The 14,811-nt window shown below is 37.7% G+C and overlaps 1 protein-coding gene across 2 annotated transcripts in view; it reads left to right on the top strand.

The window, feature by feature from the left end:
• The window catches only part of FMN2 (formin 2), a 123,757-nt gene that overhangs the window by 12,317 nt on the left and 96,629 nt on the right, over nucleotides 1-14,811 (top strand). For both annotated transcript variants that reach the window (XR_016311501.1, XM_089668581.1), the window contains exons 2-3: nucleotides 3,752-3,915; nucleotides 14,119-14,248. Coding sequence is in view for 1 of the 2 variants with exons in the window: in XM_089668581.1 (XP_089524707.1) it covers nucleotides 3,752-3,915; nucleotides 14,119-14,248 (294 nt within the window). In the remaining variant the exon portion in view is untranslated. The remainder of the gene's footprint in view (nucleotides 1-3,751; nucleotides 3,916-14,118; nucleotides 14,249-14,811) is intronic.

Genomic DNA, 14,811 nt, shown 5'->3' with positions numbered 1-14,811 from the left:
ACCTTAAGAGAGCGATTCACACCAGACATCCCAAGAATATTGCTACACTGAAACAGTTTTGTGAAGAGGAGTGGTCCAAAATGACTCCAGATCGTTGTGCAGGTCTGATCTGCAACTACAGGAAACGTTTGGTTGAGGTTATTGCTGCCAAAGGAGGGTCAACCAGTTATTAAGTCCAAAGGTTCACATACTTTTTCCTCCCTGTACTGTGAATGTTTACATGTTATGTGCAATGAAACCATGGCAACATCTAATGTTTGTGTAGTATTATGTTCAGCAGACTGTGTTCTTCTATTGTTGTGACTTAGATGACGTTCAGAGCACATTTTATGCCCAATTCATGCAAAACTCCACGTAATCCCAAGGGGTTCACATACTTTTTCTTGCAACTGTATATATTGTATAACTCTTTATCAAACTAAGTGATGTAGCATCCTGCTGTGTCCCAAAGCAAGCAGAATAATGACAGTTTTCAGCTGTTATCTTCAGTGCAAATGGAAATCTGATTAATTCCTCAACTTGTATTAGATAACACAGACAGTCCTAATTTTAGAAAGTGATAAAAGAGCATGGTGCAGTGACCTATAACAACCACTGCAAATCAGCATTCTAAAAGAAACGGGTATAGCATATCAAGACACAATATTTTTCATGTCACGGAACTCAGGTAGTGTTTTCATATTATAACAATTATCTTCTTTGTACAGATTTTTTGTAACCTGCATATATGTTTTTATTAACTAAATACAGTAACTTGCATTTTATAAAGCTGCTGTAAAATAATTGATTAAAAAGATTAAAACTCCTATATAACAGCATTATCTGTGCACAACCATGGCAGTCTGCACTTGATTAATAATTGATGGTAATTGACAACCATTGAATTATGTTCCTTATGGCCTTCTACATTAGGTGGTGCAGATATACAGTATATGAAATGATCCTATTGCCACTGTATTTTTTTCCAAACTGATAAATTGTAAAACCTGATCTGCACATTATTACGTCTGTTCACACTTCTTTATTATTTAAACCAAAGTAAATATCTAAACTGAGTGAATGTTGAAAGTGGTCTGACTTCTGTTGAGGTGCGCTTACCTTATACAAAACATTAAGGGCCCATTGACAGATTTGTATGTGTGTTAACGCACACTCTAATATGCATTTCTTGTGCATTGACCCATGTTGCTTTAAAGCATCACATTTATTTTGATTTGCCAATTTACAAAAAAAAATTGTAAAAATTATTTTTGCAATGCACAATGCAGCGCACCGCAAAAACCAGATCATTCAAATGTGTGCATTATAATACGCTGTAGCACAAAAAAGAGTGGGACTTTACAGGCAACTCAAAAACAAATTACTGAGTTAAAACATGTCAATGTCTAGAAGACACACAATGATGTCATAAGTAAAATTCAAGAGACAAAAATATATCATATTGCATGGCTACAATTATTCAAACGATCCAGCCTATTAGGGATAAGAAGTCCTCTTTATCAGTGTGAGAGTATCAGGGCTGGGTGCATGTATTTTATGGCGTCCCCTGTGGATACCAATAGGAGAGGACAGACTCATTCCATGTTTGATATGGCTGCACCTGATCCAAAAAACATACCGTTCTCCTCCAGATACTCACCCCTGATGAAAGAGAGTCATCTGAAACACATTGGGTGTTCTACTGATTATATCCCATTAGGATAAGGAGGACTTCTTATCTCTAATAGGCTGGGTATACTGGATCTTTCAAATAATTGTAGCCACGTAATATGATATAATTTTGTCTCTTGCTTTTTACTTATAACATCATTGTCTGTCTTTTAGACATTGTAATAAAATTTTGTTGTAGGTTACCTCAGTAATTTGTTTTTGAGTTGCCTGTAAAGTCCCACTCTTTTGGGGGCGTGCCACTTACTATAGTACTTGGGGATGTAGGCAACAATCTGGAGGCTTTGGATGGTGATATATTTAGTACACTGTAGCACAGGTCATTTGTTTATTTTGTTTTTATTTACTGTATATGCATTGGGTGTCAATAAATGTAAATGGCAAGGGACATATAGCATGCATTACTATATGTTGCATTGACATGCATTGAAATTGTGATTTAAAAATGCGCTAATTTCTTTATGGGTATATGGGCATGGGAATTCCACAGTGACAAGTGATAGATTTCTGTGCTGCACCCTTTATTCCTATTTCAAAAGCAATTCACCCTACTAAACTACAGGAAATCTATTTTGTAAAAGCTGAACTATTGCTATATCCCATTAGGAATGCTACTTTACTAGCATGAAAAATGTTATGTCATGTTGGCAAAACGTAAAGTTGGCTTAGTTATGAAGAAAGGTAAATTAGCCAGTAGCAGAACATAGAGTGTTTACTGTTATTACCAAAGGAATGAATTGAAAGAAAATCTCAAATCTTTAGTTGTCTTCAAAACAGGAATAGAGGGGGCATTTTCCAATAGGGATGTTCTTTCTGGTGACCCTGGTGATGACTAGGGATGCCCTCACTTTGGATGGGTTTCCTCTCACTTCTTGTTTTGGCTAATAGTATGCAGATGGAAAAAAAACTAATAGGGGTTATAGCCCTCCCTTACTCTATCAAAAATGAAAACGTTTTGCCTATAGTTCTACTTTAAATATCATACATAATGAGCATTTTTAATTATTACATTGAACCAAACCTGTTCTAACATCTACATAATTTATTTACCTGAACACAACTGTTGTTTTTTATTGTACTGTAACATCCATATTAAAATATTAAATATAAAAGAATGAGCATAACCGTTTTACAAGTTTTAATAACTTCCAGGAACGTTTTGCTTTTGACGCACTGTATCAGGTTACTTTGAGTGATGTATTTGAAGAATAAAACTCACTTTAGGTTATTTGATTGTATGCATTATTTTTTTGTTTACCTAAGAACTAAAAGTAATATTTAACAAATAATAGAAATGTTGAAAATTGATTAATTTGCAATGCCAAGACAAATCCTAGGGGCATACATAATATTTTCAAGGAGCAAAACTTGTTGCTGTCCCTGGAAATCAGTGATCTAGGGGATGACTTTAATCCCCTTTGATACTGTGACTGGATATAGATAGCTCTTGGGTGCTTAGTGGTGGATATGTATTATGAAATATGTCTAGGAATGAGGTTCAGGTTTGCTGCTACCATAAGCTTGTGGCGAATTCCCAGCTTTTGGTTGAAAACTTTGGCTGCCCAAAAATAAGGAACAACCTATAATGCTGTGTGTAGCCTGTGTCACTGGTTTGCCAAGTCCCAAGAGCCAATAATTTAAAAGAAAGGATAAGCAGCCTCCTTTCTATAAAAAAAATGGGCTCACAGCAGCCATATTGTCAATATGTATTAGCACTGCTAGGAAAAGTTGAGAATTCTTTCATGTAATTCTTTTTTTAATTAATTTTCACAGCAGTGTGTGTCCTTAATTGTAGTTCTCATGTCTTTTGTTTGACAAAAGCTTGCTTATTAGCCCTACAAATGGCCAGAATTGGGAAAAAAACCCATAGATTTCAATATGGTTCAATGCAGAGTTTGCAAACTCCAAACATAGAACAAGATTTGCAAAACTGTTCGAGAACCAAACCCAGGCAGATTCAATCACCCCTAAATATATCATCTCAATAAATACATTTTATGTTGTGGTGTTTAATGACTAAATAGCAGCTTTGTACTGTGATAGCTTTTCTTATGTACATGTATTGTCTATCCATTAACTATAGGACAAACCTTACTCGAAAAATTATTTAACCAACAAAGAAATGCACCAGAGAACGCAGAAAAACTTTGCTCTGAAATTCTCACTGTGGGCTTGCTGCTACCTTTCGGTGACTGCTTTCGTGAACAATGCAGCAAAAGTGCAGAACAGATACCTTCCAAAACACAAGTAAGTTTTATAACCTTTATTTTACCATTTCAAAATGATGCATATTACAAATGGTGCAGTATTGAAGAAATGATTCCAAAAAAAGGGTGCAAGTGAAGAAAAAGCTTGATTTGTTTTGATTGTGTAAAAAGAAGTATTTGTGTGAAAACAACTGCTAAAGTAATCCCTTAGCATGCTGAAAGGGATCACTCCAGAAAACCATTAATGTGAAAGATAAAAGTAAAAAAAATGTAACCACTCCCATACACCCTCAATACATTACATCCTCCCTCCCAATCTCCTTGTCCTCATATTAAGTAAAGTGAAAAGGGTTGCTTGGCATCAGTAGCCTTTATCTTTTCAGTTCCTTTGTATGAAATCTTCATACAAAGGGATTGGTGTTATCCAGTCACCTACTTGACCAACTCTTTTCCACATTTTTAACCACTTGCCCTCTGGAAGGTTTTACCCCTTTCCTGACCAGGCCATTTTTTGCTATGCAGCACTGTGCTATTTTAACTGACAATTGCACGATCATGCAATGCTGTGCTCAAGCAAATTTTATATAATTTTTTTTCACACAAATAGAGCTCTCTTTTGGTGGTATTTTATCACCTCTGGGTTTTTTATTATACAAATAAAAAAAGACCAACAATTTTGAAAAAAAAACAATATTTTTTACTTTCTGCTTTAAAACATATCCCATAAAATAATCAAAATGTATTCTGCTAGAGCAGGGAATGAAAAAACAATGAGGTCCCCTGTCACTGAACACAGCTCTGTGTTGTTTATATTCACAGAGCTGTGTTTGGTGAAGCTTGGAGCGTACTAGGTATGTAATCCAGTGCAGGGAGGCTGCTCTAAGTTATGCCGCCGGCAAGCGGTTAAACACTGCATTTGTTTTTGTCATCTGTTGAACCTTATCCTTATGTGAATACCACTAAATAAACCTCTTTTTTTTTGTAATAACTTGAACCTATTTAGACTTTACACATTTTATAAGATTGAATAAAGACACAAGTCCATCCAGTTCATCCAATGTGATCCATTACTTAGTATCACAGTGATAAAAGCTAAATACTATATTATACTATATACAGTATAGTATTATAGTATGTACTATATTATACTATGCATAAATTGACTTATACAAGTTTGAACGGAATGATGTCTCCTACTCCATTTTGACCACATAGCACCACTTAGACCTCCGAGGTGTCCCCGTAACTGAGGACGGTCTGCTAGGCTGTGGATCATGAAATAAAGCATCGGTTTGCAACTGCTAAGGGGGACTCCAGAAACAATATCACCAGGGCTGAGAGGGAAGCTTTAAGTCCCTGTCCTGATTCCTCCATTGTGATTCGCCCTGCCAACAAGGGGGGTGCAATTGTGATACAGGATGTATCTGATTACCAAATTTATATTTTATTATCCACTGACTCCACTATTCACTTCAAATGCATTATCAATGCCAAACTAAATGAGGGTTATGCCCAGGGAAGGATTACCAGAGAAGAATTCAGATATCTTACTACAGAACATTTGCGATGTCCAGTTATATACACCCTCCCTAAATTCCACAAGGATTCAAAACACCCCCATGGGTTCCCAATTATATCTGCTACAGGATCAGTCTTGCAACCATTAGTGGTATTTGTGGACTACTTCCTGCAGCCCTTTATAAGACATATGTCCTGCTTTTTAAGAGATTCGAGAATGGTTATCAACCCACTCCAGGAACGTGGCCAAATTCCTTCTAACTGTGTGTAGGCTACTTTAGATATTGTCATCCCACACCATGAAGGGATTCAGGCAGCACACAAAGCCCTTATGAAACTGGAACATGTGAAACCAGCTATCTCTTTCATGCTTGAACTTCTGGGCTTTATCCTCAACTTTAATTACTTCAAAATTGATGAAATTCCACCTACAGTGTTACGGGACTGCTATCAGTTCTAAAGTTGCACCCTCTTTTCCCAACATATTTATGCACCAATATCAACACAACATCTTATTGCCTATATTGGCACCACGTGTTATTTTATCATCGCTATATAGATGAGCTCTTGCTCCTTTGGTCTGTAAGTGGTGAGGATTGATGAGCTTAATGATATGTCTACCCCAATCAAGTTGACCCTTATAGCTTCTGATAATTATATCAATATGCCCAGATGCTGAGAGTGAAAAGAAGCAATTCCAACCCTATTACAGCTGAACTACAGCTTGACAAAATAATGGAACAATTTTTTGAACATGGCTACTCAAGAAACTCCTCCACCAACAGAGAAAACGAGTAGCAAAGGCTGAGTCCTTATTCTGTTCCTAGAACAACAAAACCAAATCTTTTTTCATACTTGTTACTCAGGAGAGAGTCATATAGTGAAGGATGTGGTTTATTCCTGTTGGCCAATCATTTATACTGATCAAAGCATTACATTAGCTAATATACCTCTCCCTTTCATGAGTTATCGGAAAGTGAAAAGCTTGAAAGATCTCCTGATGCATACTGAATTACCACCCATTACTAAAACATCCACCTAGCTTAGTCCTGGCAAACCCAGCTGTTACTGCTGTCCAGATTGTACTACATGTCGCCATATGCTGACCGGTAAATTCTTTCTACACCCACAATTGAGCAAATGTGCGTTTATTAAACACAGACTTTCTTGTATCTCAGAATATGTCATATACTTGCTTCACTGTCCCTGCAGTCTGTACTATATAGATAAACCTATCACCTCTTTTAGGGGCATGCCACTTTTTGGAACAAAATCATTCTATACCAACTTTAAGGTGTATGTTGATTGATCATGTCTCGCCCCTACCTGGTGGGGTGAGTGCCATTGCCTGCTGCTACAAAGGGAAAGCTGATGGATCCATGAATTACTAACCTTAGCCCCTAAGGGGCTTAATGAACAGCTAAGCATCAATTGCTTTTTATGATCCTTTGAAACTTCTGGCTGACTACCTATTGGTGATTTTGACATCCTGACTGATGGAGAAATGATGAGCAGAACAGTTAACGGTATATATGCACCCCATGGGGTTCTCACCATCATTCCTCCTCTGCAACTTTGCATAAAATCAGAATCCTCAGGTTTCTTCTTTCTGATTCTGGAGTATTGATTCATATTATGTACATTTGTCTTTGTGCACTGTCAGTGTTTTCTGTGGATCTATTGTGGGTGCTATTCACACTCCTATAGATGTTTACTTTTGGCATGTGTGTGGTGTTTGACCTTTGGGGTTTTTTTTGTGGCTATTTGGGTTTTTTCATTAGTTACTATGTTGTCCTAGCACATCACTTGTTGTTTTATTATTTTTTCATTGTACTTATTATGGATGGTCCATGCCTGTTTGGTGTTTGCCATGTGCTAGGGCAGCCATCTTGTGAGTATTCAATACATGCTTTTTTGTTCCATTTTTTCTGCAATTTATTTTTATGTAGGAACTATTTTTGATAGCTCGATCCCAGCCAGGATTTTGCATATTTTGCTATCTTGAAGAGCTATTGTGATTTACACTTCTTTTGTGATCTTTCTTTGACCTTTTCCCTATATGTGTCTTTTAACTCTTGCACTGTGTGAAGACATTGCTAGGGGGTATTTTTGGTGGGTGGGACTTTGGGTTTATTAGTCTGTTCACTTCCATGTTGCAGTATCTTGAGAAAGATCGACTGAGCTTCATCGAAACATTGACAATAAACAAACTGCTGTTTTTGATTTTTCTCCTCTGCAAGAACCGTGAGTCAAAAATAAATGAATAAAATCTTGCGCGCTTCTACGAATTAAAAAACTTACTTGAAGTGATAATAAAAAATACTGTAGCATAAACAGTGTAGTAGCCGCTATTGCACACAACCCCTATCTCATATAAGGAAAAGTGAAACCAGTGCAGCGCTACAAACCAAAAACAATCTAAATACAAATGTGTTAAAGAAGATCATTTAAATTGAAATAAAAAGTCCAAAAACTTTTCTTCTTTATGGTGCTCCCTTCCTCCTGTGAACACCAAGTGCTTCAAATACAAGAGTGCATAATTCCACCACCAGATGTCTGCTCACTTCCAGCAGTGTGACTTCACATACAATTATGTTTGGTCTAACTGCACTTTTGGTTCCACAATGGACTCTGAAGATTAACTTGATAGCATTCAGCTGTTAACACCTTGTTCAGAATACAACTCTTACCACCAATTCACCTCATAAATAAGAAACTTCACATAGTGTGTAAAACTTTAAAACAATGTATTACCAAAACATACTGTATATCCAAATGCGCACTCACATGTATAAGGTGCCTGACTGCACCAAGTGTATAACACCTCTATTATAGCTCCGCTATCTGGAGAAACTGTGCTATGAGGGGTTAGCTATATTGAATCTGCAGCAGTGTGCCCTCCGATATAATCATCCTTCCATATGCGAAATAACATAAACTGCAGGTGCCGTGTTGCTCACCAGCTTAAAATAGCAATGTATCCTCTGGTCCGTATGAATATGGATCAGTGTGCAATACCACTATAGTAATCGCCGACTCCATATTACGTCGTGACGTCATCCAATGCTCCTCTCCAACCATGAATGATTTGGATTCATATGGATTTCTTTGTGGGTGAACACCTGGGCATTTACTTCAAACTTAGAATGCCGTGGCTACCCTTGGAATGGTTTATACTATATATAATATAAACTATATTATAAAAAACAGTAACTGCTATCATCCTGAAAAAAGTCATGGGATAAAAAGTCTGGTGTGAATAAATATCAGCACTGCAAAAGCTGCAATGAAGTCTATATGCCAAACAGATTTGGTTCAATTTTCACATATGATTAAATATACACAAATCTCACTGACGCTGCCAAATGGATTGGAAGTCTCCCAGATTTCCAGATGTAAAACCTTAAGGACAGCTTCATATCTCTTCATTGCTATAACGTGTTTGTAAAATGCACAGTAAAACACAATTGCCATTGCGGTGCCATTCATTTTGGATGGCACCCCAACACACCTTGCCAGTGCTCCCCAAAACAAGTATGTTACAGTGCACCAAAATACACATAGGCATTAGGGTGTGGTCCATTGAAAAAAAAGTCAGAATTTTTTGTGTAGTGGGTGTGTTTGCAGCCCATGTGTTTGGTGTTTTCGGTACTACAACACATTGCATAAGTGTGAAGGGCCCCAATAGCTAGTATACATGGGCTTTTGAGGACTTGTAAGATCAAATGTACACTCATTCACCAAAGTTTAACCCATTTGTCAATGAGGAAGGAGTAACTTTTACAATGGGAATTCCCCTGTTTTAATGTATTATTTATGTTTTTTTTCACAAGTTTTTTAAAGGTTTTTAACACAAATAGTTATTGATAATAATGATAATTGTAACTATAGGATAAATGCAAAGGTTGTCTTTGCTGACTCCTTACATAAATGATGGCTGTCCATTGTGCTGGCTCACTGGCTGGAACAATTGTACAGATCTTTAAATCCAGAACTCGTAAACTCTATTGGTTTTTGTTGTGCTAGCAACTTTTTAAAGTATTTGTAGCAACTTTCTGGTCTGGCGATTTGTAGGGATTATTGTTGTAGCTGACTATGGGCCGGTTCCCACTTGAATGAGCTGAAATCTCACTGCACCGCACCAAAAGTAGTGCATGCACTACTTTTGGAAATGCACTGCAACTGTATCACATGGTACTTTTGTACCATGTGATCTGGTGTGGGCAAAAGCACTGCGTTTGTAACCTGTGTTTGGGGTGTCATAACTTATTATTGACACCAGGTGCAGATCACAAATGGAGTGCATTTTGAATTTCCCATACAGCTTGGTGTGAACCGGCCTTTAATATAAATCTAGGAGGTTAAAAATAAACGGTGTGATGGTAATCAGCAGCTGCATTCGATAACATAGTCTGAGTACCTCCTGAAACTGGTGATTCTGTCAATTGCTCAATGATACTGCTTAGGAATTCTTATGTCACAAATCTTTCATTGACTGCAATCAACTTTTTCCAATCAACAAAAATGCTAAGGAGGTAAATTTTGTAGTTTCCTGGAGGATCATCATGTCAGCCTACCTTTGGGTTGGCTTCATCACCAAAGGTAGGCTGACATGATTGAGCTTCAGGAATAAGTTGTATTCCATACTTAGGCTCATCATGTAAGCCTACCTTTGTGTCTAGAGCTCCATGTAATTGCTTTTGTCAAATTGTCAGTATGACATGGGCCATACTTGCTCCAGGTCAATGGCTCAAAAGGGCTGATTTACTAAAACTGAAGAGTACACAATCTGGTGCAGCTGTACAAGGTAGCCAATCAGCTTTTAACAACAGCTTGTCCAATTAAGGTTTGACAAAAAAAAACTGGAAACCGATTGGCTTCCATGTACAGCTGCACCAGATTTTGCATTCTCCAGTTTTAGTAAATCAACTCCAGAGTATTGAAGCAAGAGGGTGATTTTCAGAGGGTCAGGTTAGCACTGGCAGCCTCCATGTTTCTATAAAGACACATTCTCTGTAAACATACTTTAGGGAATTCATAATTCAGTATGTAGATACTCTTTATTGTTTCCACGTGACAAATGTCAACGCTCACCCTAAATTAATTTGAGGAAATCCCCCACAATTGTTGCCTGAAGGCTTTCTGAGGCCAGAGCATCCATATGGGCACTCTGTCCTGAGTGCTGCTGAGGTCCCTCCCTGAACTGCAGCTGTCACTTGGACAGGGCAGCAGACATTGTATTTTGTATCTGAATGGGTGAAGCCTGATGGAAATTTCAAGACACTAGTTTCCCTTAAGGCTCACTTCACTTGTGATTGACAGCAGACAGTGGGTGGGTAGAATCAACCCACTGCCTGCTGTCATTCATAATAAGAGTGGACTTTATGGGGAACTAGTCCTTCCACTTCCATTTGACAGCATCCTTGACAACCAGTGACAGGTGGGGAAGGGAGGAAAGCAGCAGTAAACACAATATCTGCTACACAGCACACAGAGAGGGGCACTCTATCTGTCTCTGTACTCCAACTGTGAGTTGGTCTCAATTTCCTCCAGTTTCATTATCTGCAAACTAGAGGTACTTATTTTTTAAAATGGTGCAGCCATAGTGTCAAAATGCTCATTAAGAACTACCCGCATCTGCCACACGTTTTGGTAAAGCTACCGAAATTGGTAGCAAGACTTTTTTAAGCTGGCAAGAGACCTTTTGGAGCAAATGTTTCCTCCTGGTCCAAGTTAGAGCTGTGGTAATGCTTTCTACCATACAACCAATCATGATGATCACTGGAAGTTTGTTTGCAAACTTCTTTTGCCTGGAGATGTTACTGTGCTCCTCCCTTCCCTTACAGTAGCTTCAGCTAAGCAGACAAAAGAATATACAATGTCACAAAAAAAACAGCAAAATAAAATGACATTAAAATACATCATGTGCTGTCTGTATTTTTTACATATTTCTGTAAATTTTTTAGCATAAAATAAACTAAGCAGGGTAACAGTGTACCAAATGAAAGCCTTATGTATCTTTAAGGTGATCCTGTCACCACATGGTTCATTGTAAAAGAACCCTGAGCTGTAGAAGAAGGTCAGGTATATTTACCTTACTTCCTCCAAATGCTATCACTTTTCTGCTCCCATCTTGCTGCAGTTATTCTACACTTACTGGAGTGTCAAATTCCTGCACCCCTACTGCATGCTGTGGTTCCTCCTGTCAGCTTGTATGTCCTGAGGTTATGTATGAGCATGAAAACAAGTATTCATACATCTGGAAACCTGGAATACCTGAATACTGTACCTTTTGCAACCCAGACTTCTTTTACAAGGAACCCTGTGGTAAAAGGGTCACATTAACAAATAACTAGCAAATTGCTCATAGAGTTATTGTCAAGTTCGTTAACCAATACTAAATTGTGGAATTTTGACTGGGCATCAAGACTTTAATGACCTCTGAAGTATTTACTAAAGACTTTTTTGGGAATTTTTTTGAAGAAAATTTACCAGTTTTACAGGGTCTGTAGTGCATGTAATTTTACCACAGGGGGGGATTTCCCAATGAAGGTAATGCTAGTTACGATATATTACGATTTTGCCTAAATTATCAGTGAGATATCTCCCACATTTTTCAGAATGCACATCAGGAAAGGATCCACTGCTTTCAGCACTGTAGTTTGGGGTATGCAACCCCTGGCAAAAAGTATGGAATCACCACTCTTGGAAAATGTTCATTCAATTGTTTAATTGTGTAGAAAAAAAAACAATCACAGACATTCTTCAAAACTATTTTCATTCAACATTCCAACTTTCTGGCTTTAAGAAACACAAAAATAAGAAAGATAGAAAAGCGTAGTCAGTTGCAACTGTTTTTGCAGATCAAGCAGAAGAAAAAAAAATATGGGATCACTCAATTCTGAGGAAAATATTGCCCCTTCACGCCTAAGGGTAAAACAAATCTTAACACCTAAGCACAATTTTGCAACTTTAACATACGGTTAGCAAAACTGTTCATATCATCACAACTACTTTGTACATCCAGGTGAATTATACCTTGTTTTTTTCAGGACAAATTAGGCTTTCATTTGGTGGTAAATGGTAATGCATATTTCCTCATATTTTTTTATTACCAAAGGAAAACTGACCCAAAAAAACCCTTTTTTTAAAATTAGCTGCATATTTCTTGCTACTACCATAACCTATTACCAAAGAACAACCCAAAATAATTTCTCCTAGCAATTGAAAACTATACCACATGTGTGTATGTTAGTTGTTGTTTGTACCCATAGTACAGCCCAAAAACCATAGTGTGCAATTTGCTTTTCTTTTTTTTTTTAAATTCTGACACTGATACTGGTTTACAAATTTAAAAAAAAACCTGACCCCCCCCAAAAAAAAATACCCTGACCTTTGACGCTGACTTTGACCCAACCCAAACACTAACCCTGGCACAGACCTAAATCAAACCTTGACCTAGGTATTCTTGTTTATTTTTTGTTTATTTTTATTTATATATTTTATTTATTTTTTAAACATATTTGGTTTTTTTTCTCTCTCAAAGGACAGAGAGAGATACAGTACAATGTATCTCTCTCCTCCATAAAGAGAGAGAAAACAAGGGGACGGGCTTCACAGTGACTGATCACTGTGACAGCCAATCAGAGGCTATCGCAGCGATTAGGTGACCCAGAATTGGGAGTTCTAGGTCCCGATCGTTAGAACAGGACCCGGGACTTTCAATGACACCCCGGTCTTTGTGCTGGGAGCGCACCATGTGGTGCACTTCCAGCAGAAAGACTTGTACGCATAATAGCCACCCCACGGAACAAAGCCCAATTCTGTGAGGCTGCTAATTTGCGTGCGGTCAGCATCAAAGGGTTATGGAACCACCATGTACTTTGCAGTTCTAAAACAAACATCTGCATCAGGTTATATCTGCTAATTAGTCTGCAGTTAAAAAAAGAGTGCTTGCACACCTTTGTGAGCTGTTGCACCAAGCTGATTGACATGAATCATGGCTCCAACACCAGAGATGTCAGTTGAAAGGAGAGGATTATAAAACTTCTTCAAGAAGGTAAATCCTCATGGAATGTTGCAAAAGATGTTGTTGTTCCCAGTCAGCTGTGTCTAAAATCTGGACCAGACTAATCAGACTATGTAACTATCAGTGCAGCCCCATTTTATTACAGACAATAAGAAAAAAATTGTTTTTGCAAAATTCTTGTTTTTTTGTTTGTTTAGCAAAAAAATAAGAAAACTCAGTGGTGATTAAATACCAAAAGAAAGCTCTCAAAAATGATAAAAACTTAATTTGGGTACAGTTTTGCATGACTGCACAATTGTCATTCAAAGTGCAACAGAACTGAAAGCTGAAAATTGGCCTGGGCAGGAAGGGGGGGGGGGAGTGTTCGGTATTGAAGTGGATGTGAACTCTCTCATTATTATTACGTAGTCCAAATTATCACCAGCCATTAAAGCATCAGATTGTGAAACAAAACTCTTTGCTTATTACAATAGTGCAACCCAGCACCCCCAATCTAGGTAACAGCCTCTCAAGTCTAGTGAAACATCTCTGTATTTCTTATGTTTGTGTCTGTGACATTCATGTCGAGGAACACATTTTCCTGTGTCTGCAACAGTTTTTTTCAGGGAATTCAATAAGTTATTACATTTACTTTCTACTGCAAAATCAACATATTAGTAAAATGTCAAGTAGTATTTACATATTTTTCTCCAACAGCAAGATCAATTTGCCACAGGAGCTGCAGTCAATCAACCTACTCACTCACTTAATTCTTTAGAAGAATGCTTTACACAAAGAAGTCAAGTTGCACGGTCACCTTCATCCATCTCATTTACTGAAGAATCTGGTAAGACTGCATTTTTCTAAAGCATCATAAGTGAATAATTTAAGCATATCACTTTGACAACTTTTTTTTTTTATTGAATATGACTTATAAGCAGGGATGAGGTTCTGGGTTGGAGTCACATTGGGCTCAATACAGTTTTGCATAAGTTTCCAAATTTATGGTAAAAAATTCCCACTCAAACCTATAATGCACTGCATAATATTTTTTCCCTGGTCAGATGAGTCTTTAAAAGACAATAATCTGAAGGAATGGACAAGCCAACCCTATGAGTGCCGATTCACATACGGTATGTGCAGTGCAGCTTGACAGCTCCGGTTACAGTGCAAATTGAAAAGCAGTTTTACAGCAGTTCAGGTCTGGTTCAGGTCAGGATTTGAAGAGAGAAAACTGGCCTGAAATAGTGTTCACAAACTCATGTCATGTGTGATTCAGAAGTGGTTTCCATAGAAGTCAATGAGCCTGTAATCTGTACCTGAACCGGACCACACAGCTTAGAAATCGGACAGGACTCTTTTTCAATCCGCACTGAATCTGCACTTCCAATGCACCGCACATATGTGAAC

Source organism: Staurois parvus, unplaced genomic scaffold, assembly GCF_062004578.1.
Source record: "Staurois parvus isolate SC_StPar_1 unplaced genomic scaffold, SC_StPar_1.0 ptg000059l, whole genome shotgun sequence".
Taxonomy (NCBI): Eukaryota; Metazoa; Chordata; class Amphibia; order Anura; family Ranidae; genus Staurois; species Staurois parvus.
This window is presented reverse-complemented; position numbering and strand designations above follow the sequence as displayed.